At 37.3% G+C, this 26664-nt stretch overlaps 1 protein-coding gene across 6 annotated transcripts in view; it reads left to right on the forward strand.

The window, feature by feature from the left end:
- Positions 1–26664, forward strand: part of PTPRK (protein tyrosine phosphatase receptor type K) — a 412154-nt gene that overhangs the window by 123492 nt on the left and 261998 nt on the right. For all 6 annotated transcript variants that reach the window (XM_056343552.1, XM_056343554.1, XM_056343553.1 and 3 more), the window contains exon 3: positions 16160–16431. In XM_056343552.1, the coding sequence (XP_056199527.1) occupies positions 16160–16431 (272 nt within the window). The remainder of the gene's footprint in view (positions 1–16159; positions 16432–26664) is intronic.

Raw genomic sequence — 26664 nt, forward strand, 5'->3', positions numbered from 1 at the left:
ATTTTAAACTCGAGTAGCATGGTTTCGATAACATTATCATTCTTTCTTTTCACGGAAACTGTTGATTCATTGGATATCATGTAATGTGAAAGTGCTAGCACTTTCAAGCAAATGCTAATTTGCCAAAAATTAATATATTCTCTGAATATAAATTACAAAAATAAACTGGCAGTTCATTAGTTGCTATGAAACACAGAACAGAATAAGTTCTGGCAAAGGAGAAGCGTAAAATTAAGGACAGTTTGGAGTAATTGTTTGAGAGAGACTACTGATGTCTGGCATTACATAGGTGTAGATATTATGTGAATTCAGTATATGCTTTTATTTGTTTCTGTTGGCTTCGCCCTCCCCATATATCCCTGTATACCCACAATCTCTAAAGGTGCCTTTTGTGGAGAAAAATGAAACCTTGCAGGAGAGAGGCATTTCTCTTGATAATTCCAGCAATATGCATCATTTTATATGCTGATTTTATCCTACATTGTTCAAATTGGTTCATTAAAATTAAACATTATTGAATACTTCCGTAGCCACCTGCACTGCCTTAATTCGTGTTTTGCTAAACAGCTGAGCCATACAGTTGCTGCAAGCCTTGCCTCACTGTTATGTTGCATATTACAAAAATGCTTGATTATATTAAAGAAAAAAAATATTTGCTTTCAAAATATAACTTGCATTTCTCAATGTATTATTTTTATTCTGATAAGTTTCTTAGTAGATTTACACTGAAATGGTGATTAGTACCTGACACTGAAAGAAATAAATGGTCTCTATTAGCTATGTAGACTTCAAAAAGTATTTTTAGCTTATAAAGGTATTTTAAGTGTTTACTTGTTTTGCTTTTTGTTCAGACAAAGGACTTATCCCAACCCAGGCTGTGCAGCCTAATTGTTCCTGTAGGTCCCTGAATTGCTGGGCATTTATTTATTTGTGTTTCATGTAATAATCGGAACATTGCAGAAGGGAATGGGGGAAATTGAGATTGCAGATTTATAGAGTCAGAATGGCTTTTTGCATTTATAGTCACTGGAATCCTTTTCCACCTTGCCTTTCTCAGCCTGTACTTAATGCACTTGGCTACTAGTAGTTTTCCTGAAACCAACCAAATAATAAGTCCCAAACCCAACAGCTGATTCCTATATGAAGTAGATGATGAGAATGTATAATGAGCTTCTGTTGTTGGTCTCTAATTTTTGCTTGATGAATTAACATTCAAAATAGAGATAGCTGTGTCCCAGTAAACTTTGCTTTAATAGGGGCAAACACTTTCCATATCTGTGGGTGTCTTCACTTGCATTCATACTGTAGTCTGTAGTTGAGTAAGATGCACCTAAAGATGATGTGGTGTGTTTATGCTGTCAGCTGACCTCCTTCCCTCGTGGTTCCTGGCTGTGCAGCCCTCTGCGCTGGCCTGGTGTTACCTGACCCCCAAGTCCTCGAGGTGCAGTTCTGGGCACTGCTTGGCTGGCAGCACGGGTGTTGTGCTCTCTAGCAGTTCATGCCTCATGTTGCCTTCCAGCATTTCATCATGTCTTCTCCTTCCAAAAGGCTAGCCTGAGTTGTGCAGCCGTAGCCTTTGCATCATGCTACAAAAGCTACTGAATTGCAGCCCCCCTTCCTTCCATCCCCTACCCTTAGTATTTTGAAGCACAAAGAGGGATGTGGGGGCAGTTGTGTCTTGGAGTTGTGGAGGTTACACACAGGGCTTGGGGGGTGAGCAAGCCAGGTGTGCAGAAACTGGATAGCCTGGATGGAGTTACCTGTGGGTGTCCTGGCTGGGCCCTGGGGGACAGGGCGTAGCTGCTTCTGCTGCTGACCTGACTGGACAGCTGAGAGCTAGGCACTGAAACAGTGTCTTCTGTCCAGCAAAGCTGATGATCTTCAGCTCCTTAACCACCTCTCAATGTGACGGTATATTTGATGTGGTAGTGAGCCAGTGTACACATGCTGGGGAGTATGGAGAGGGAAGTTCCATAATATTTAATGAAGTGCAGATGTATTTCTCTAAATATATGAGGAGAAAAGAGGGAAGCAGTACATACAACATGTCAATCTGCAATGCTTGCTCTATTAAGCTTAGGGAAGAAACTCCTTGATGAAACTGAAACTGCTTTATGGTAGGTGAAAAGCTGTTTCAAAAACACATAGTATCCAGCCGTTCTTAATATTTTTGTCAGTGCCACGGTTGATGGAAGAACAAGTGTCATTTGAACTTGCTGAAAATATCGAGGTTACTGCGCCTGTGAACCTGTTTGAGGGTAATCTGGGTTCAAAATGACTGTGGTGTATTGGGGTACCACTAATCAAGAAGAACTGAAAGAAAAATGAAAAAGAAATTATTTTGTGAAACTGTGCATGCAGGCTTGCAACTAAACTTGAGTGGAATGATCCGCAGCTTGAGTGTAAGGTGAAGCAGTAGATTTGCAGTGGATGGTTTTTGTGGTTGCAGTGAACAACTGATCAAATGTGAATCCGCATTGTTGCACTGTTGTAGAAAAGGCAGCTGTTGTGACTGCTTTGTGTAGGATATTCTGTATTAAAATTACATAAAGTAGTCTTACTGGTTTGTTGTTTTTTTCCCTTAGTGCAGTTAGAAGAATAGGTACCTGTATTCAGTTTGGAGCATGGAAGGAGCATTCCTATTCTGGGAAAGCTCAGAGGAAAGCAGCAGAAATTACAGAGGGCTGGATAGCAACATATCCTTTCTGGAAAGCCTAAAGAAATTATGATTGTATTTTCTACAGGAGAGAAAAAGGAAATGGAAGCTTTCAAAAGGTAAAAGGTTAGTGTAAAGAAGGTGGTAACCTAGTCTTCATGTTGGCTGGTAATAGGTTAAGCAGTAATAATCTTAAATTGCAGTAAGAGAGATTCAGGTTGGTGATTAGCTAAAATGTTAATTGGATCCTGGAATTGATGCTTAATAACTGTCTCTTACCAGAATCTAAGTGCTCTCCTGTCTACTGTCACAGTTTTCCCCTCTGCAATGTCCGTATGTGCATAAATGCCAGGAAAAGTTGTGTGTCTTCTGTCTGTGAGAGAAGAACCTGTCAGCTAACAATACTCATACTTTATTTCCTATTTTTATCTCTTTGTTGGAAAGAGTCTACATTTCTTTTTCTTTCCCTATTTGTTGTGGATTTCCATTCTGAATAGGGAAGATTCTGGTTAGCTCTTAATCAGTCTTAGGAGCACTGATAGGTTAAGCATAAGAAGAAATAAATATTTTATCTTTATTTTAAAAGCTTTTTTTTTTAAAAAAAAAACAACAAAACCCCAGAAACAACCCACAACCTACTTTGTTGTGATTAATACTTGTGCTTGTTTTCTAAATTTGTTTGATATTGCCTTCGTAGGAAGAGATGTTTTTTTTTTAAAAAAAAAGTTTAGTGTTAGAAGATGATGCTATAAAATTAATCTCTTTGTTTTCTGAGATGCTTCTTGACACTTGACTCTATATATCTTACTTGGACATTTAAGATATTTGAAGACAGAATTAAGAGCTATCAGATTTTCTTTACAGTTTCAGCAAATTCTAATGCTGGAAGAAAAGTTTTAGAGACTGGAATTACACTTTTAGTTGAGGATAAATTATACATTCCCTTAGGAAGCACAAGTGCAAAAACTTCTTTTAAAAGATTAATTGTAGTTCAAAAAATTAAATAGCTCTTTCGATGACTTTGTACCATGGTATCTGTACTGTCATTGGAGAAACAAAATGTGAAATAACTCAATTGCAAAAGAAATTTGGAACATGGGTTCAATTCCTAGTTCTTACGATTAAGTACAGTGTTTGACTAATGAATATTAGTGTTTGGTTAATGAATATCAGTGTTAAAAGTTCACAAGTTCTTTGAAACGGAGACTAGGTTCTCGTCCATCATATGGTATATCTTTGGTAGATTTCTTAGTTTTGTATTTTTTAGACCTTTATGTTAATCACATTAGTTGGTGTCTAGCATTAGCTAGTAACCTCATGCAGGTAGGATAATGTTTGAAGGGCTTGGATGAATATGCTTAGTGTTTTTGTTGGCATTGTGTACTTCAGTATTCAAAACAGGAGGATTTAAATAGCATTAGCATGTATGAACTAGCTATTTGGAAGCAAAAAGCTGTTTCAAATCTTATTAATTGGAAAGTGTGCTATCAAGAGGAAAGATGCTGATCTTCATAAACCGAGATGTGTTCTGAGACCGAAACAAAAATCCCCCGAACAACAAGGAAAACTACCAAACCGCGTTAATAGCTGTGAACTTCCAAGTTTTCTGTAAAACAGCAGTCCTAGTTTATATGCAGTCTTTCTCCTTGCTGCTGTTCCTATTGCTGAACACTGAGCCCAATTATTTCTTTCAAAACACCATAAAAAAATGCTAGTATGTTAGCATGAGTGATTTTTATAATAGATAGGGTTGTTTCCATCCATCTCAAAAGTATTTCCCTGTAGAAGAAAGATGGTGTGTACTAGAGTGTAAACCCAATTGAGCTGCTAATATAATTTGAAAGGCAAGGATTTTATATGGAGAGCTTATTTATTTATCTATTCATTTTTTTAAAACAACTAATTCTGCTGGAAAATGTGATGACCTCTCAGATGTCCTAGCCTCCATCATGCCTGATGGAGATGCAGCAAACATCAGACTAAGCACAGGTTATAATCATTGCTCTGGATGTAATGTTTTAATGCTAATCAGTTTAAGCATTTGGGAGAGAAGAGTAGTTGACGTGTGGAACGGAGGGCTGTTAGCAAGAGGTGAAGCATGACGAGAGTTGTCACACACCATAAAACCCATGTGTCTGTTTTAACTGTGAGCTCCAGCATCTAAGAGAGAAAGGAATTCTAATTTCTGAACTTAAGTTTTTGTATGTATTTTCTAAGCCTGCTTAGAGGATCAAGACAAATGCTTCAACTGTGTTTTGGGTGGGTTTCTTGTCTGTTTCAGTTAGTTTTATTGCCTGTATGAATTTTTTCTGGTGTACAGCAGATATTTAGGATTTTTCATCTTGTTTCCATGGTATTTAATGTGATGGATTATGAATCCCTCTTATTCTTGGATAGGATTCCTCAATGCATTTTTTGGATATGTAGGATCTGTGGATTTTTCCTGTTCTCGTTACGTGGTGTTGAGTATTTATTACGGTTATCATAGAGATGCATTATAGGGTTGCTTGCACTTGCAATATCAACATCACAGTCAGTAACTGGAAAATGAAAAGAAATTCCAAAAGTAGCTGTCTGTAGATGTTCCTTTTTTAACCTTTTCCTTTCCATCTCTAAAATTCGTACCTTTCTGGGGCATTCAGTTTTATTGTACCACACTTGTTAAATTGCTTGAGATTTTATTTCAGTTATATGCATATCTGTATGTAGTTGGTGGTATGAAGAGAGACTGAAGACTTCAAATAATAAACTTAAAGGTTTCCAGCTTTTTTTTCTTAGGCAAGTACTTAAGTTCACTAAATAGTACTGCAGTGGTATTGATAAAGACATGACTGCTGGTTATTCTCAACTGGAGCATGAATCAAGGCAAAGTAAGATACGTACTTCAGAGGGGGCGATGGATGGGTGATATTCTGAAGAAGAGGTAGTAATTTGCTGTTAGACCTATCTTCTGAATATATAAGTAAGTATTATTTCCACAACTTAAATATTGTTCTATATTGTTTCTCAAAACTCTTATCAGTGGTAACTCTTAGCAGTTGCTGGTTCTTAATTCATGTCATGCATTTAATCAAGGGATATACAGCTCCTTAAGTGTAAGTCCTACACCTGTAAAAGGAATAAAACCTGAAAGTAAAAGATGATTCTTCAGGTTGCTGTTGCATAAAGCAAAGGTCTGAGGAAAATTGTTTTAATAGCAAGAAAAACTATTATTTGTTGCCAAGAAAAAGTGATCCAAAGTAAAGGAATGCATATTCTTCCACTTACCCCCCCCCCCCCGCAAAACCTAATGAAACTTATTTTATAAACCTCCCATGCTTTAAGTAAATTCTAACACTGCTTTCAAGAAATACAGGGCATAAAATGGCCTCTTTTAAAAGGTCTATAATAACAATTATAATCTGCTATCATATATGGTAATGTTACAGCTTTTGAGCCCTTACTTAACTGTTGGTGATCCGTGGGAGTGGTATTCTCATCAGATTGTTAATTCTTATTGTCTGCTGTCACACCCTCATCCAAGGAACGACTACTTTAATTTCTGTCTTAACATGCTCTAAATAATGTTTCTTTTGGAAGAATGATTAGTATGTTAAAGACACTCTGAATATGAATGCTGCAGTTTCCTCTGGTATCTCCACCTTGCTGTGGTGCTTGTTGGCCCATTCCAGGAGTCAGTTATTTTCCTCACCTGGGAAGAAATCAAACTTTGCTGTCCCCTTACTTCTCTCAAGAGGGGACAAGAAACTCTTGATAATTTTTTCTGGATCAGATGTTGATTTGCCTGATGCAAGGGTCCAGTGAGCACAGATGGAGGAGGATATGGGGTGTATCTGTGTGCTGGGAGGAAAAGCCTTTTGTGTTTCAGTGGCAGTGAGCTTCCAGGTCACCCCGGCTGACATTGGTGAACGTGAACTCCATGAACTTGCTTTTGTGCACCACAGCAAACACACGTTACACCGAAGGCTTACGCAAATGCTCAGCACTTATATTTTCTATAAGACTGTCTACCTTTAGAATACATATATTATTTTGAAATTTCAATTTATTTCCAAATAAATAATATTCTTCAGAGGAAGTGGCTAATTTGATCTTTGCTTGTAACCATCTCAGTAAAGAAAAGTGTGTCCCTTTAACCAGCATTTGAAAAATCTAAATACCCCTTGGGCTGAAGGTCTGTTTGGGTGATCAGTTTACGTTTAGTAGTGGTGATGATATGGTGTGATTGTAGTCCTATAGGTGGACACAGAACAGCTAACATTGGTCTTTCATCCTGGAAAGTTTGCCACAAAAATAGGTGGAACAAAACTAACGTGCAGGGAGATGATGTCTGTCTGTGCATTATGGCTCATCTTATCCAGTCAAGTAATAATCAGAACAGTTTACAGCCATGGTGGAGCAAAATGGCTTTCAACTCTTTTCTGCACCTGTATTTCATACAGTGAAGTTGTTGCAAGTGTTTGTAGGTGTCTGTGTCTTCATGGGACTGAATTTTCCCCAGGAGGTGCAGAATGCCATGAGGTTTGGCAGTGTCAGCTGCCACTCTGGGAGCAGCTGCACATTGGAACATCTTACTGGCTTTAGGCTGTGCAGACCCAGTTATTTGATATCCCAGTTGGCTAACTTTCTATTGAGTTGGTACTGTTGTAGAGTTAGTAGGTTTTTTGGAAGTTTTGCTTAAAATACACATTTTCTTCCAGACAGATAGCTGACCAATATATGCTGCTTTTTGGGCAGCAAAAAACAGCCCCTTGGGTGATTTAAGTGTCATAGAGTTGCTGTGCCACCACTTGTGCAATATTTACGAGTTTACAACAACATTTCAGATGGCTTGAAGCTGCTGTTACTTTCATCTTAGCCATCCATTCACAGATGCTGATGTTACAAATGCATGACCGAGTGCCTTGATTAATTCTCCCAAAAATATGAAATGATTCTATGTGCCTTTTGGTTACTTAAATGCAGCTTACTTTTCAGTAACATTGTCCTTTCGTAAACTTGCCTGATGCACCGTATCAAATGTCATTTTCTGAATACTTTTTTGGAAGAGACTGTTCAAAGGAGCACACTGTAAGATAAATGCTCTTTTGTATAGATGCTGCAAACTTGCATTACAAATTTTGGTTGCTGACGTTTTTCTGTCTCAGATTTTGGAGTGCTTAAAGCCTATGTATTTGCTAAAGATCTATCAAAAGAAAAAAACAGGGTGAAAAGACTTAAATTATCCTACTCAGAAACTTCTCTCTCATAGTTTTCTTTATCTGCATCAGTACAAACAAATCCACAGGAAGCTGCCATTATGTATAAGAAAACCAGAAATTCAAACACTTCAAAAGTGTGTATTTTTCATGTTTATTCATATGTAAAATGTTGATAAGGGGAGCAGAACTTTTGTAGCTGCTTATAGCCTGAGGAATGATTTTCAGTCAAAACTTTATTAATAAATTTTGTTCCAAATAGTAGCATACCTTTGAAGCGTGGGGTTTTGGGTTTTTTCTTTCCCTTTTTTCCCTTTTAATCGGTAAACATTTTGTTGTTACAGAATAGACAAGTCATGAGTGATAATAGTATGCCAGTAGTATCATAATTGTGAATTATGTGAAAAAAGTGAACTGTTGTGGCACCTGTGATACTAATTCTGTGGCTGACCTGGTGCTGCTTTTATTTACCTTGCCTACATTGGTCTTATCCTGTGCTGCCTTGTCAAGCTGTCTCCCTGTTGCTTGACTTCCATGGATGTGAAAACTGGGGGAATCCCAGTTACTTGACCTTGCTGGAGAGTAGTGCTTTTGGCATCATCAAGTACGAGCTGGAAGGCAGGACACCTTTTCTTGTCAGATGATTGCAGTGTCTGTGCAAAACTAATGAGCTATTGCAGTCCATTAGGCTGAGTTTCTGACTGAATGAGTAAGTACTCGCCTTTATTTACGTGATGTAGCTTAAATGGCCTGTTTGGGGTTGGTTATTCTAATAATTCTCATTCTCTAAGGGAAGTAGAAAAAAAGCGCCTTCCGTTCTCAAGAAAAGATTCACATGTCTTCATGTTGTGTTTGTTGGTTTTTTTAATCTTTGTAGTAAATTCAGACTTGTCTGTCTTGCATTTGAGTTGTGTTGCACTGGCAATGAAATATGCAGGGAAGTTGAAATTGGTGATCCTTATTTTTTCCTTCTTTCATTTTGACAGTTTCTAAAGGAACTGAAACAAGCCTTCAACAATTTGAGTCTTGTGTAGGGAATAATACTGCAAGCAAGTGAAGTGTGTGGAAAGACACCTCTGAATTGTAGCCATTTAGAGAGATTTTGGAGAACTGTGTTGTTGTTAATACCAGTAATGTTATTTTGGAAGTTTTTTAAATGAAGGCAGCTGACTGTCAAAGAAACCAGACAAGAATGATATTGCATGTTTTGTACATGTATGGAGTAATGCATTTTAAGTGGGATTATAGTGTCTTTGTGTTTAAGTTCTAGATATATTCCTTAAGGTGTGAAACTGAACTGATGGGGCAGGGCACTAAAATTGGAAAGCTTAATGTTGTCTCTAGTTTTTCTTCATAATTTCTTTGATACTGTTTTTAATCTGTCCTAGGGTGGCAGATGTTCACTATGTGTTGGGTAATGGAAGGAGAAAGGAAGAGGAGGAGGGTATAATGGTGAAGTGTTGGTGTGTGGGTTTTTTTGGTTGGTTGTTTTTTTAGTTTTTTTTTTTTGTTTGTTTTAACCCAAACAGATGGAGTTTTACTTTGAGTATATTTAATTTACTCATTGGGGTTTTTTTCTTTCTCTTTTTATTTTTTTTTAATAATATCCTTCCTGCAAGAAGAAAAAAATAATAGCTTTTGAGGTTTTATCATAAGCCTTTACTTTTTGCCTTCTTGCAAATTACAGAAATACATGCAAAGTGCCCTCTGTGAAATGATCAGTGTTCTCTGAAGAACAAAATAAGCATAGATACTAGTGTGTGGAGAAAGTAAATTTTCTGTGAGTTAATATAGATGTTTCTGAACTTTTTCTGCTTGCGGTCTACTACCAGTTTCAAGCTTATTTCTGTGTTTTGGTGCCAGTTTATTGCCCACTGTCTCCATAAAGGTTGCCTGAAACCTAATTGGGGACTATAACATTACATAGTTGTGAAAAAATTAAATAAAAAGATTATATAGCCCTAAGCTTTAGGATAATGCACTTAAGTACCTTGACTCTCCACCTCATGCCATTGACAGTTGTCATGAAGTAAACACAACCCCTTCTTTTAACTTTATGGGGAAGACTTCTTTTTCCATGATCTTTTTCTATGAATCTATTTAAGCATTTTCATATTACTCCCTTCTGCAGCGGGTCGTGTATTGGAGTTTTTTCCCCCATCAGCAAACCATGAAGTTGAAGCCACTTCTGTAGCCATAAATCTAGTTGCATATAAAATTAAGAACTTGCTGAATTCTTCCTCCCGCCCCCTCCACCTGAAGGTGACATGATTGTGCCCTAGTAACTGAAGGAGCATACCTACAGGCAGAGAAGTTACCACAGTGTGCACTCAAAAAGGAGATGGTTTGACAGTAAGTACTACTTTGGAGAAAAGAAGATTTGCAGGAGCTGAAGACCAGCCTGCTGAAAATTGCAAGTTTCACACTTCAAATAGAAACCTGTTTTTCAGGGAGCAAGGAAGTGAGAGAAAATAATTTTATTGGGAAACTGATCTGCCACATTGATATATTACAGCAGGCATATTTTATTTAAGGATTATTAATTTTTAAAAAATCTTAGCATGATTTCTTACCTGCAATTAACTGCTAGATGATAAGCGTGGTTTTCAGTAGGGGATAAAAACTAAGGCTTTTCACAACTAATTAGTTAAGGATTTAATTTATTCTGAAATGATCTGTCCTTGCCACTGAGCTAGGACATCAAATGCAATGCTTATCAAAATAAACAACACATGGTGAAAGCTGGGAGGGTTATAAAGATATATTTAATAATAAGGCTAAGGAAAAGTCTGTCTTGTGTTTACTTTTAGCGAGTTCATGAATAAGCGCTGAATAGGCATCAAAATTTCCCTGAAAATCAGATCCTAAAGTTAAATGCTTGACATGAGCTGGGTAAGGGCATAGGAAGCAGTGCTGTTTAGCTGTTTCATACTCTGATGTTTCTATTCTGTGCAGGAGAGAATTGGATTGACCTTTTACATCAGGAGTAATACTAGGATCTCTTAACTGGCAAATAAATAGCAGGCACTTCAGAGAAGAAAAGCAAAAATGAGAAGGTGGAATTTGATTTGGATTAAAGATTAATCCATTAAAGATGGATTATAGATAAACTATAACTAGGAAAAATTAAAACATGTTGGGGGGAAGAGAACGTGCTTTATAGATTTTAAAGATTGTAAACTCACAAGGATAAGGAAGACTCTTTTGGGAATTATTGAAAGGAGAGTGAAGCAACATCAGTGTCAAACTGCATGTTTCAAGAAAAACATGACTGATGAGTTGTGAAGCGTTTGGAGCTGCCCTACTACCAGAGTAACTAAAGACTGTGCTTAGGCATGGTGAAAAAATAGACTGAAAAGAATAGCTAAGAGCTCTGGCTCTTTGTCCAGGTATAAACAATGGGTTTGGATACATTTCACCCTGAATTTCTTACAGCAAATTCATCCTTTCTGCCTTGTAAGAAGAAAAAAAAACCATATGTACTTTTGCTTTTTCATGTTAAGTTTCTTTTTCTTCATTGCCCAAGATATAAGCAGACCTCCCCTTCCACCCCTTTTTGCTTTTAACGAGGCAACTCACTTGCATTGACTTCTTGTAAATTCCTAGTGGAAACAGAGCACAGGTCAGTGGTTTTGTTTTTTATTTTTCTTGTCTGCAAAAAACACAGGTGTGCATAGTGTAATACATCTGTTTGTTCTTGATCTGTTAGGCCAGCAACAATGGGGAAAAAAAAATCACAGAGCCGTCTTCACTGATTTAATAAAACATATATATGCAGTATCTAACACTATCTAACTGCTACTCTTTACCTTTTTGGCAATCACCTTTTGTGGTGGGTTGACCTTGGCCAAACCCCCACCCTGCTGCTCTTTTGCTCCCTTCCTCAACAGCACAAGGGGAGAAAATAAGGTGGAAAATCTCAGGGATCAAGGCAGAGACAGGGTGATCATTTCTTTGGTGTATCACCAGTTACTGTCACAGGCAAAACAGACTCAACTTGGGGGAAAATTAACTTCATTTCCACCTGGCTCCAGCCCACAGCATGAGGGAATGGGTACTGGGGGCTGTGGGCAATCCATGACACTTGTTCTCTGCTGCCCTTTCCTCCTCAGTCTGTTCCCCTGCTCCAGCCTGGAGCGCCACTGTGAATACTTAGCTCTAACATTTAGAGCAAATGTTTGAAAATATCAAATAGCTAGTTAATCTTGGGGATTAATAAGATTGTGAGCATTTCCCTCATTTATATTTTGCATTTCTGCAAAGTCCAACAATATCTTACTGTCTAGCTTAAGACTGACTGTCCTCTCATTATTTCCCTTTGTTTTAACATTAAATACTTGGCTGATTGTTCCCTGTTGCTTGAAGTTTGATGAGGTTTGCACACCACTTCTTGATTGTGTACCTTGCCCATATTACAAATAATAACGATCAAAGTTGTTGGTTAGCTCTGCCAAGTGGCCTCTTGTCTGCTTTGTAATGTCTTTATTAAATACAGCTATTAATGGAAAACTTTTGACTTGGTAATAATACAGTATTACAGATTTATTTCCTGTGTGTGATCCTCTTCCCACTCCCCACCCCTCCCGCAGTTATGCCTATTTTTCATAATTTGTACATACATGTTCTCTGCCTGTTTTACGCGGTCAGCTGGGCGTTGCATTAGCTGTACGTGACAACAGGTCAGATGTTTGCCTGACCACCTGGGACCTGGGATCTCTGTGTGGCCATATCTGCATACGCTTGGAGTGTACATTACCTGTGAAAGTCTTGTTTTTAATACCCATATATTTTGACGTTTATTTGGATAGTGTTATAAATTGCTTTCTACCTCAAATCAACACAGTTTCTGTTTTCTGTAGCTAATGAATTATTTAAAAAACAAAGGCAAATCTTCTGGCACTGGTTTATTTCTTTTACTTCATATCTAATAACATTTATGAAATATGTGTATTTTGGTATGTGAAAGGAATATCTGGTGCTAATACTGTGAGTACTTATTTTCATAGGGGTGCATCCCCACTGTGATCCTTCTTCTACTGGGTGCTACTTTATAGAAGTAAACTAGCATCAGTCAATACCTTTCAAATGTGAAAACTTTATAGCTTAGTCTTATCAATGCTATGCTACCTTCAACCTTGCTGGATATCTAATTATAAAGCTTTTGTTTCTAACACTATCCTTTCTAAAATGTCTACTATTTGTCTTTGAGGCCTCTCTTTTTTTTTTTTTTTTTTTTTTAAGATTGCACAGAAACTTGTGCTACATGCATAGTACTACAAAATAGTTTTCAACGTCAAAGGAAATACTGGCTTCAAAAAAACACCGGAGAGTATTTAGAGTTTAAGTTCTGCTTAAGGTTTTAAATTTTTGGCTTAAGATATTACAGGCATGTATAAATTGGGGGAAACTCGCTAACTCTTTCAATCCTATAGTATTTCTTTACAAATAAAGAATTACTTTTATAAGCAAGCTATTAGAAAATATTTTTTTGTCACTTTCAGCTACATAAATTTGATGTACGCCTTACTTTGGCTTTGGCTTTTGATTTTGTTGGAGTAGGTAGACAACTGAGGAAGGAGTGGAGTTGCGTACATTCATCAGATATAGCCTTTTAAGTTTAGAAAAAAAGGGGAGTGAGGGAAATAGTTTGTGAGATGCTGAACAGATGCTTTGGCTTTGTGATAAATGGTTTATGAATGTTGTCTGGAGCATTTAATGAAATGCTGTAGGACTAACACATGTAGATATATGCAAATTTACTGCTAAGTATTTTTAAATGATGAAAAATGAGCCTGAAAAAGTGGAGTACTATAAAATGTGTTGATGCAGAGAAAAATGTATGTTGGAGCTTCCAAAGACTACAGCAGATTACCTTACTATAGGAACAAGATCTTGAAATAATTCTAGTTCATTTGTTATAATTTATTGTGGTTTTATTTTCTTCCCAATGGTTTTATCTTAAGATAAGTTGAAAGAAAAAACATTTCAAAAGTTCTGCAAAGGTCAATTTTTACATTTAGTTCCTTTCTTCCCCCACCCCAGATTCCCTTCAGAAAAAGTTGTGAGGTTTATCAGCTTCCTGATCTTAGCTTTAGAAATGTTAAAAGTAACTTTATTTTGTATAGGGAAAGATCAGTTTCTTTCTGTGTATTGCTTAAAAATGTTTGTAAGATAAATTTAACAAAGGCTACGAGGCAATGTAGACAGCTGTGGAGAATCAGTGCTAACAGCGTGGAAAGGACTCTTCGTAATTTTTCCCTCATCCTTTTCAGTTTTCTAAATTATTTAGGAAAAAATCCTGATTTGCTGACATGCAGCTTTCCCCTGCCATATGCGTAGTATTTATTAAGAAAAAATTGAAAATACTGTCCTGTAGTGTGTCAGTTATGAATAATCAGGTGCTTAGAAGAGCATATGTATTAAGATAGAGCTCACCACAAGCATACTACCAAGTTTATTGTAGAGTTGAGGGGCATAAAAACGGCACACCAGTGGACATGGTTTACAAATGCTTTTCTGAGCAGCTATAGTGAAATCATCAATTGATTCTAGACCGTAATCATTAAAGAATTCTGATAGCAGCAAACCTAAATAGTATAATGATTCCTTTGTGTCTTCATAAATGGGTATTAATGATGAAGAGATGATCCTATGCCAAATTTTCTAATAAAAATATCAATCAAATAATGGATTCTGCATGTAATTCTAAGTACGAACTAGTTATGTTACATTGTAGTAGAATTTTCTTTAAGCACCACCCCCTTTTTTTAAGATTGGTATCAAAAATGAAGATCTCAGCACTGTACTTCCTTTCTGTAATGTTGCCTTTTCTTGCGTTATAAATTTTTTAGCACAGAATTGCTTTACAGACTACTAAATTAGCATGTCACACAGATAACTTAATCCACATACATAAATTTTCATCTTTTCCTGAGCAACAGCTTGTCAGCAATTTTCAGAATGGTTAATACAACTGTTTAGAACATAGTGGAACACAGTAGTTCCTTGTTGCCTAAAAATCAAATGACAATGCTCAATATACAGAATGGTAATAATTTATACAAATATATTAGGTGCAACCTAAGAGTTTTTGCACCAATGAATGCTCATTCATGTACATACTCGCAGGACTTCTGTGAGAGTACTCATTTGGGCAAGTTCTCACAGACCTATGATTTCTGTAAAATTTAAGTTAATTTTTGAACTGTTTTTTGATGGATCTCATCTGAATCTTCTTCAGGAGGAATGTTTCTTTATTGTGGTGCTCTTTAGGCCTGAAAGTAGAACGGAAATTTGTCAACACAAAGCTGCTCAAATCGTTAAGCGGAGGGTAGGTAAGTTGAGGTTAGGAAACTTTTCTGCAGCAAGGATTCAGATTATATACAGAGTTGGGTTTTCTCACTTGTTTGTAAAGTTTTGCTTGGCATGCTGTCTTGGAAGCTTTGTTCTGTGGGGTTCATTCGTTAGGTAGTACCTAGTGCGGAGTTGTTGCTCTTGAAGAAATGGGGCTGCTCTAGGGCTGGGATAGCTGGTAGCCCTTTCTTTACAGTCCATTCTGCAGAACAGCAGGACAAACTGTTTTATCACTATGTCCTGTGTAACCTGTTTAAATATCTGATTTCTGCTTTCTACCTTTGTAGCTGGACAGGCTCAGCTTGTTCTTTCTTCTGTATACTTGTAAAATAAATTTACAAGGTGGGCTGTCTTCCAGCTATAGAAACTTCTGTTATCCCCTCAAATCCATTGGCAAACAGAGCAGCAAACCCAACTTTTCAGGACAAATGTGGTTTGGTGTCCTAGGTGAGCTATTTCTATTGCTAATGTATCTAAAATCAAGTCTGTCTCGCTTTCTGGGTAGAAGAAGGTGTGGTAAAGCTGCATTGAAGAATGTCGACTTCATTATTCCATATTTTTCATTTTCAGGAAACCTGTGGAGCAAGTTGAGAGAATTGTAGCCTCAGTGATCTCAGGATAATGATGATGCTTTGCTCCTCATTATTCTTATTCAGTCCATCTGTGATCGTATTTCCAATTATCTTATCCTAAAGCAGGAGAGAGAAAAGTTTGTAGGTGGAAACATCTATGTAGGTCCTCAGAGATATGTAATGTCTTCTGTAGATACTGCTTCAGTGTTGTTCCTAGATATTTTATAGCTTGCTGGATTTTCTTGGATTTTGAGGTTTTGGGATATGAAAGCCTATGCATTCCATCTTTTTTCACAGTGAACAATCAGTTTCTTAGGATTTATTTTTTTCTTTACTACTGTTGTGTGTCTTTTTTCCTTTCCCACTCCCTCCTTGTTTAGGATCATACATGATAGTGATTTCTTCAGACCATGACCCTGGAGAAAAGACTCGACTCCAGCTTCCAACGATGAAAGAAAATGATACTCACTGCATCGATTTCAGCTACCTTCTGTACAGCAAGAATGGAGCAAACCCAGGCACTTTGAACATCCTGGTTAGGGTGAACAAGGGGCCGCTGGCAAATCCCATCTGGAACGTCACTGGCTCCACTGGCAAAGACTGGCTTCGAGCAGAGTTGGCTGTCAGCACTTTCTGGCCTAACGAGTATCAGGTAAGCTTGCAATAAGTTCTCACCGCTTTATAACGTTTACGGCGAGGTCCTATACAGTTTGTGTTCATTTTGGTCGATTCTGAGAGTATTTTCCCAATGTTCTTAACTAAAGTGTTCTGTTCAGAATAAATAATTATTTGGGATTGGATATTTTATATAGGAGTGATTGTTTAAAGTTACCTGTTACTGTATAATAGGAAAAAAATAAGATGAAAACAAGACTAATTAAAAGAAATGGTAAGGTTAAAGTCCAGGAACATAAAAAAAAATGATAAAAACCCTCCCAGAAATAAATTGCCTGTGTAACTGTAATTTGTACCTGTGTTCCCTCCTCTTTTGGATATGCCTGTGTTACCATGTATAATTACATGACCGTAAACTCTGGGTTTTTTTCCACATGACATTTGCTTCATTTGCTGTGCAGGCAGAATGGTGCTCACCTAATGAGCAGCTGCTCAGGATGTGTTTTTCTCCTGTTTGCTTGCTATGGGACAAAACCACCTGCAGTGTAGGGCTGTTGTTTAGAGAGAGAAATTGTCTTGTTATTACTAGATGCTGTTATTTGATTTGTTTGATTAACCTGAGAAGGTACCTGCAGCTGTTTTGCTCAGTGGGTATTTGATGTGAAGGATGAATCTCACATGCAGGCATTTTTGTCCTGGTGTATAGGAGTGGGAAGAGTTGGATTAGATGCAGTCATCTGTGTTGTTACACCATGAGGTGTTGTCATTGTTGTATCTAGTGCTTACAGGCCCCTCTCTAAGGATGCTTCAGTTCATTAGGGTTCTTGCAAACAGTTTGGATGTCCAGACTAATTATCAAATAAAGCAAAGTGGCCTCTTTATTAATGGTTTTCCCGAATAGTGATATTGTAGGAAGGTTTTGTAAAGTGCCTTTTCTAAAGTTCTTTGCAATTGTCCACCATCAAAATAATGTCCATAAAAAACCAAATATCATTGCAAGCAGCTTTACTTATGTAGTGAAACTGATGTCATTTACTATAATTTTATGGTTTTCTTCGGTTTTTGTTTCCCTGTTTTTAATATTTTTATTTATAAAGGAATTGAATCTATCAGTGACACTGAAACTGGGTAAAATTTGATTTAAAATTCTGAAACTTGGTTTCATAAAGCTTGGCTTCTGAGGAGGTGTTTTATTAACCCTTTTATGTTGCTAGAAAGTAGCTTTTGGTGTGCTTAGAAAAACAGGAGCCTTTTATAGCAGTACAGTAGTAATCAAATATAGTAGTATTATATGCAGTAAATCAGGTTTCTGCTGACAGATGGCTGGGCTTGACAACGAAATTGGTGGTTGGGGCCTTATCTTAGCAACATGGCCATTTTTCACATATGTTATAGCCTTCACGTTATCTCTCTATAGACTGCACTTAAATTCATTCTTTCCCTTGCTTGGTCATCCAGCAGAATATTGAAATCACGTGTAACAGAGTTTATTTTTAAATTAAAAATAAATCTGGAGTAGGACTGGAGAACTGCTAATGGAACTTGCTGTTTTGAGTATAACGCGCACAATTGCTTCTATAAACAGGGTGGGAAATCTGCATGCTCTTCATGCACACCTGCTTGTTTGCACAAAGAGGGCTAGTATTTTTGTGGGTTTAGATGGTCCTTTGAGGTCTTAAAGTCAATATTGCTCTTCATTATTCCTTTTTTTTTTTTTAATGTCTAATGTTAGTTTTGAGTTGAGGGTTTTTTTGGCATGGAAATATTTTTTTTCATTTTTCTCATAGGAATTTTTTGCTATAGACCTCTAGCTCATGATTTTGGCTCTTTGATCTACCTATTGGTCAATGAGGCTAGCTAGCACTGGTTTTTATAACAAGATGGAAGTGGTTCTTTACTAAACTGGGAATTGGATCCTGGCCTGTACAAGCAAACTCACTGCTAAAGATCACTGTGGAGCACAACTGTTTGCATATACTTTGTTATTCAGGTCAACTTCATTGCCATTTCCTTCACTTGTAAGTGAGGGAAGAGAGTGGAGATGAGTGGGGGCTGCATAGCATGGGTTAAATTATAAGGAAGTCTCATATGGTGACTTGGAAGTTAGCAGGATGGCCATGTTAATAGTACTAATGAAGTGCTGCACCTAGGCTAATTAGCTTCTGAACAGCATTTCTGTGTTCTGCTGTGCTCTGTTGAAGCTTTATTGCTTCCTGTTCAAAACTAGCACAGTGTTTTTGCATGTTGCTGTAATATATATTTATATATACAGTAATAAGTATATAAAGAGTTTATGCGTTTTTGGATGGACATAACATTTCCCTTTACTTCCAGGATTACTATTTTTTTAATCCATTTACTTGCCTTTCTTTAACTGTGTTCTGTTGAATGATTATTTTTTTTTTAAATTTCCTCTCTCTGTTTTTAAAAAATACTTGTTTTATGACAAAACATAGTACAGTTTATTACAGTAGCTTTGCTGGATCAAGCTGAATTTTTGTTTAGCTTCGTATCCTGTCTCTCATGGCAGATGACAGTGGAAGCTTGTGGAAGAGTTCACAAACAGGACAAACTCATGGTCATACCTTCCCCAGAATATGCTTCCAGCCTTAAGCCTATTCGTGGTTCAAAATCTTTGAACTTCAGAACCACTGTGGTGCCTTTCTATATTCCTGGTAGTCCATGGATTTTTTGTGGTGGTGGGTTTTTTTTTCCTTCTTTTTTTTCTTTTTTTTCTTTGTTTGGGGGTTTTGTTGGTTTTTTTTTGTTTTGGGTTTTTTTTTTTTTTGTGGGGGTGGGGAATGATTTAAACTTCTAGTGTCTACAGTATATATGACTTGAAATTCTAATGTCAGTTCAATGTTAGGACCATTCCTGTGGGTTTCTCCAAGCATAGGGCCTGCAATTCTTCAATTGTCATATTTTGCACTTGGGGAGTTTTGGCAGCCCTGTAATGATACAATCTGTCTTTTCTCTCCTGCCAGCAAGGCATCTGCATCTTCTATTCTGCTTGTTTTAACATGTGGATGAACTGTTGAGCAATAGGGTTTCATTAGAGAATCCCTTGTGATCAAGGTTATGATTTGATTTTGATCCTTGTTAATTCTGGAATCTTTTTTTTATCACTGTGTTGGAAATATTGCCAGGTTTGACCTGCTTTAAGTTTGCTTCAAAGGAAAAAATATTTGGGACTTGTGTTTAAACTTTGTAACTGGCTGGGAGTTTTGTGTCTCTGTTGTCTGTGTTGGTTACTATTATAACTCATCAATTTATTTTGATGAGTTACAGGATGCTTATTCCTGTCTAGATGCATTGTTTTGTCTAATGCTTCTTTTCATTTCCCTGTTCTTTCCTGCTTTGCACAGTAGGAGTTATCCAACTGCTGAAGGCTGTCTCTTCCTTTCTGGCTCTGTCACTTCCCTTGCTACCTATGTCATCCTTTTTGAATTTGGGGTTTGGGCTTGTGTGAAGTTTTTTGTTTGTTTGTTTTTGAACACTGTGTCGCAAAAGTCCCTTATATCCTATTTTTTGTGTTTCCCTCCAGCAATTTTTTTTTTGCTCCCACAGGGTCACATCCTTGCTTAATCAAGCATGCGGTCCACTTTGCAATGTGCACCATGGGCTTTCCAGTTTTGGTTTTTTGTTACACCACTCTGTTTTTTGTAGCCTTTGAGCAGAAACTGGTAAAGAAACTCTGACTTGGAACTATAAATCTCAAACTTGTAAAAAATTAATTATTTGGTTTCTTTATGGCTCTCTGAAATGTCATTATGCAGTAACAGTGCTCTGTAGTTTAAAAAAATAGGCTGACTAGTATACAGGCTTGATAGGAGTGATGGTTACACTTTAAAGTATATCAAAGTAAGAACGGTGAACTGCACCACACAGAAGTTTTTATCAGTTCAGAAAGGCTAATGATGCATAACAATTTAAAAAACTAACAGAAGACTCTAGGAAGCCAAATAATTTTCTTGCTGAATTGTGAATCCTCATTTGGGTAATTAATCTGTTCTTTATTTTAATATTGATAATTTACAGGTTTCATAAAAGTTTGAATTGCTCAAAGATTTTGGAAGGTTATTTTCCTTTATGAAAGGTCTGAAAAATGTAATAGAAGTACTACAGGAGTATGGTAGGCTGATTGAAGAATCAATAATGGTGTGTACATATGTCGGATAAAGTACTAAATATTTCTTGAGAAATAAGAGGATTTGTTGCCTTTTTGGATATCAGATCACTTCTAAACTTGCAGACATGAGGCTGTAAACAACCTGCATGCAGAAAAGTTGGGAAAGCAGGGGATTAGGTTTGGTTTAGTCAGTTGGTAATAGCTAAGAAAGGAATGGAACAAGTTAAATGCTAGCGGAAAACACAGAAAGTATGTACAACCTGTGTGAACTTGATAGAACTGAGTTACAGGCCAACTTAAGAAGAAAAACCCATCCTCCCAACATCTCACTGCCTATTTACAAGACAAATGTCCTTGATTGTATATGGCCTGTAACCTTGAAACACTATGTAGCACCACAAAAATGCAAAGAAGCTCTTTAAAACCAGAAGGCAGTAAAATGTCTTAGGAAAAGATTGGCTAGCTTTATAATTAAAGAAAGCTAAGTTAATATTTATTCAACTGAGACAGCTTTTTTTTCTTCCCCCTTAAACTTGGAACAGTTTGTGTTTGGTAGGTAGTATAAGTCACCAAAATGCTCCTTGTATAGGTGCATCATTCTTTACCACTCCTTTTGGGAATAACTCCTTTGAGAATACTTTGTGGCTTTTAAGAACTTAAGGTGACAATTTATAACCTATTTTGTACCTAGATCATTAGTACACGATGAAAGGGCTTATACATCCATTTCTTTCTGTCTTTCTCCATCTTTCCCTCATAGTTTTCACCAGTTAAAAGCACTTTTGACTGTCTTGTTGCTTACCGGTATCACTAATGCTTGAAAATTGGAACCCTTTGGAAATATCTCCAAATAGGAATGATGTTGCTTTCTTGTCAGAAATGCTTTGTAAACCCCAAAGTGTTCTCCTGACTGTTACTTGCTAGACAGCACTTAATCAATAAAATGTATAATGAAAGAAAATCTTCTGAAGACTTAGTCAGATAAATGCTTTTTTTATAATGAACTTTCTTATTGCTTCTCTAAGACTTGTTAGTACAAACAAAACACCATCTCCATCTTTTTTTTTTTTTTTTTAAACTGTTAGGATAAACATGGAAATGTGCAAGCATATCTGTCACATTTCTGTCTAATTTCTTCTGAGATGTTTGTCAATTCGCTAAGGACAAAGAAAAATTTTAAGTTCCAACAGAGTGATTAGCAGCCACATTTTAATAATTTAGTTTTGTAGATCACAAAGCACTTGCAGCTCTCAAGGGACTGCTACAAATACTGTCTTGTTCCAGTCTTCAAACTGGAAAATCATAGTGCACAGAGTCAAAGTGAGCATTGCTCAGACAGGCCCCCTCATGGCTGAGGTGCCAGCTTCCAGGTTTCCAGTCCCACCGTAAGTATTGGAGATTTCATGGAAGCTCACTCTTGTTTCTTAGAAACAGTGCTGGTTTTGCCTGTTAGTTCTGGGCTGTGACATTGTTTCAGTAAGGTATGTCCTGCAGGTTGGCCACAATGTGTTTTTTTTTCCCATCCAGTTTGTTCATTTATGCGCACAGGAAGTTCCTGAGGGATAGGGGAATGATGGTGGTGGGAGAGCAAAGAAATGTTGGTGATACAAGCTGTTGTCTTCTCCCCTGTCTGTTGTGTCTCCCCCCCCCCCCCCCCCCCTTGTTTTTTTTTCTTGCCTTTCTTTTTTTCTTAAGAACTTTTACATTGTCATATGGAGATGTATATAATATTTTTCCTAGATTGGTGGATTCAATTTTTCTTACCCTGTTTTGGAGATAATTTGTTTTGGGGTCTGCTACATTAAAAAAGGTGAAATATAATACATTAGTATCAAAATTTTTTTACAATTAGAAATAGCAGAGATTATTTTTAATCAGGTAAAAGCTGTCAACCTTGTCTAAATCAGTGACCCAAGCCATATTCCTCCGTTGCAAGCAGAGAACACTGAGAACACCATCCCAGCATTCCAGGGGCATAGAAGAAATGACTTTGGACACCTTGGATTTCACAGGCTAAGGAACCTATGGAGTCTGAGCAATCACTTAAATTGATCTATCCTTAGTACTGTGCTGAAGAAAATGATATTGCAGGACTTTGAAGCTAAATGGCTTGTATGTCTAAAAGGCAACTTTTAGCTGTAATGTAGCTCTTCAGAAATAACATGCTTTTCTAAGTTTGCTCCTTTCCTTTTCCTTTGTTTAAGTTTTCAACACTGTCTTTTCCACTGCTTTGCTTTCTGTTATATTACAGTCTGTGAACAACTTTATTTTGTTCTGCTGTTTTCTGGATTTCCTTTGTTAAATGTATGATCTGAACTTAAAACTAAGGTAGAAATGTCATACTTGATGCACTGGAGTATTGTAAGGAACTGCATGGCTATACATGCAAGTGTTCAGTTTTCTTTCTTCTGAGTAATGTAGTGTCAATGAAGCTAATGAGCATTTTGACTTTATTCTCTGCAAGGTAGTCGTTATCTTCAGGGTGAGATGACAAAACTTTAGTAGGTCTGTGGCATTTCCAGAGGCAGTGAAAGGTTTGGAGTTAATGTGCTGTATGAGTCCATGTTATAAATTATCTTTAATTACCTGAGAGTCTCAGGTGGAAAAGTGACTGACTGTAAACTCATAGTTACTCTGAAATAAATATGCAAAATTTTTAGCCAGTGCTTAATTTCTGATGAAATATATGTGACTAACCTCAGTGCTTTTCTAGGAAACATTCTACTCATCAACAAGGTGGTATGCAAATTTTATATTAACCTTGATTACCAAGATTGTGAAAAGCCTGTAGCATTCCCCTCCCCATCATACAGCAGGCACTGTCAGGCAGTGAAGTATAAAACACACTATTGCTAATCAGCCACCTTGGTGTGCTTAATTCACTTCCCTTTTTCAGAAACAGAAGATTGACTTAAATCACGGTGTGTAAATAGAGAAGTTCTGGATGGTTCCTTTTGTCAAGGCTTCTTTTTTTTTAGGATTTTTGTATATAGTTGGAAAGCATAATTGTTATGTAAGAACCTCAGATTTTGTCATATTTTTGTCAGCTTCTGCAAGATCCCATCCCTTTCTGAGAAAAACTGTGAATATCATGTTATCAAGGAGTTGGCAATGATACACTCTTCCACTCAGCTTGTCTTAAAATATGTTTTTATTCACGTGAAAAGTGAAATGAATGAAAGAGGGTTATGGCAGAGATCAGTGATACATGCTTGAAGAAGATGCTTAAAGGAAAACAGAAGTTGATAATACTTTATTTCATTATACAGGTTCTGAAAAGATTGAGTAATGAATTGTGCTCTGCTAGGGGTTTCCAGATTACCCCTAAGTGAAAGTAAATAAAAGGAAAAGTTTAGTAGTGCAGTATTACATCATTATCAAAAAGTTTACTAAAATCTCCGCAATTCAAAAATTGGAAACCAATTAACCTCCAAATTTGTGGCCTTGACGAGTCAGGGACTTAAAAGACCGAACTCGTCAATTCATCACTAGTAAGGTGTATTGTTAAGTAATTTCTGCTGTGAAGCATTGTATGATGTCTGGATTTTTTCCTGACACTCCGTCTCCCACCAACAATGCCTATGTTGATAAAAAGTAATACTGAGAATTATGCAGCCACTTTAACTTTCTCTTTGTCCTTTTCTGCCTTTTATTATTAGGGCAAGATGAAATGCTCTAGAAGAATTTTTTTTTTGTAGTCTGTGCACACTATACTGCAATATGTTGGTTGTTTTGATGGATTTTTTGAATATTTTCTTTTTCTAATGCTAAATGGTGAACAAGCCTGAGGCTTGGAGTAAAGTCAAAAGGTTTTCTTCATCCAGAGTAATATGTAATAGGAATCCCATGTTGACTGGTGATACGACCTCCTCATAGGGAAATAAATGAATGCCTTTATAATTCTTTCTACCCTGTATGTACTTCTTTTCTTTAGTTTAGACTTTGTTTGAGGTGACATTGAAAAAACAGCTGAGATGGTTGCTCTGAAGGAAAAAATTGTCAAAATTCAAAGATGGGGGAGAAGTGTATCAATTATTTTGCATGAGTATCCCATTCTGATAATTATGCAAGGTATGTGTATTAAAACAAATAAACGAGCAAGCAAACAGACCAGTATTGTTGAATTTTCCCCTTTGACCAAAAGATATTACAAAGCATTTTACAGACGCCCTCACCCTCCTTGCCCGCTTCTGCTAGAGTGAAGTAAATTTTACCCCTATTCTGGATATTCTGAAAATTCATCTAAAGCAGAATAATCTGGCTGTAAGGTAGTAATGGGAAGTTTGCAAACTAGTAATTGCCCTGCGGGATGCAGGGTGATGGTGCAATCAGGCAGATAGTGCTCTGGGCTCAAAGCCAGGGACTGTTGCATTGTAGTCTTTGCAGACATATTTTTTTCTTCTTTGAGAGCTCTCCGAGTCAGTTGTGGAGCTCCTTCGCTATTTGCTCTAAATGTCTTTATGTGCAACTCCCAGAAGATTTAAAGAATTGGTATAGAACTTGTTGGAGTGGATTACTTCAGCAAAGTACTTTGGCTGTCTAGAAGAAACCCTCTGCAATCCTGTGAGCCAAGCTGGTTTTTTTCCTGGTGTGTGGTGGTTGGTGGGGTGGTTCTGTTTGTTTTGGTTTTGTTTGTTTCCCCCGTTGGTTTTTTGTTTGGTTGGGGTTTTTTTGTATTTTTGTCGGGGTAGGAGCCCAGGGTCTTGAGTCTTTTTTGCATGTGGTCCACGAGACCTTTTCTCATACCGTTGATTTGCTGGAATGGGTTCTGTGGCTGGAAACCTTTTTGGTTTTAGGGTTTAAAGTTGCTCTCTGAGGTTTTGTTGCTGCACATAACAGGATCACTGCATCTCTGTCAGCATCAGAAACAAGCAACAGCAAATGGAAACGCAGCCAAGACAGTGGATTAGCACTTGTTCACTGCAAGGCAGAGCGAAGACATGTTTTCCACCGCAGTGGAGGGGACAGATCATGTGGGCATCCCTGCTAATGCAGAGCAGAGGAATTCATGGGGTTGTGGCAGTGTCATTTTACTGTCTTGTTACAGTATGAACATTGCATTTACTGGGGGTGGTTGTGTGTGCCAGTTTGGTCCTTTGTGTGAATTACCTGTAAAATTTCATAATGTTGATTTTTAGTCTTGAGTCAACTTTTTGGCTTGAGTAACAAGATTGACAATTACGGCACAATGTAGTCTTTGCTATGCTTGCCAGGCAATGAATGCATCTCACAGGCTGTGCACTCTTCAGTAGGTGTTGTCTTTTGGAAGAAAATAACTTGTCAATTCTCTTCTTAAAACTGTGGTGATGATGATGATGATGATGATGATTATTATTATTATTGTGCTGTATTCGGTGATTAAATGCTGCAAGTTTTTAGCTCTTCAAATATAAGAGACATGCATCTGTCACCTGGAAGTAATAGAGGTTTTCTGCTGTTTATGGAATGAAGTAATTTACAAGCAAGGAAAAGATACTTGTTCAATTTGAATGATTTTATGATAAGCCTTTAACAACAACAACAACAAAAAAAATAATCCTGTAATGCCAGCATTCCCAGTGCATTGTTGAAGTACTGGAAGAGGAATCAAGTATTAGGGATTTTGGGGGAACACTCAAGTGGTGGTGGTCTTGAGCTGTAAGACAGAACAAGCTTTATAACTCAGTGCAGATGTTGGTTTCTGTGGGGGGTGTGTGTATCATCCTGTCACTGGCTTATGGGAAAGGGGGAAGAAAGAAGCAGTGGTTGTGCCAGATTCAGAAGGAGATACCTGAAGGAGCTGCCTGCTAGAGCATTTCTAGATTGCTCTGCCAGCAACAGAAGAGAAGGAGAAAGGAACTAGTGAGTATACTGTATCATCCAGCTGCCAAACAGCAGCCAAATACCTTTTATCTGGAGCATGTATGTGGCTGCCCTTTGGGCATGCATTGTGCTAATGTCATGTAAATATGGTAGGCCTGATTGTTAGTTGACTTGGTTGGACCTGATTAGCTTCAAATTTGGGAGCTGAAGGGTTAACTTCAGAGTAGGATTTTACCTGGAAATGCAAAAAAACCCCACACTAACTTTGTGGAATGGAGACAGATAATCTTTCTTTCCTCTGACCTTTTTCTTTCTTTTTGTGAATATAAAGGCACACAT

This window comes from Falco biarmicus, chromosome 6 (assembly GCF_023638135.1).
Source record: "Falco biarmicus isolate bFalBia1 chromosome 6, bFalBia1.pri, whole genome shotgun sequence".
NCBI lineage: Eukaryota > Metazoa > Chordata > Aves > Falconiformes > Falconidae > Falco > Falco biarmicus.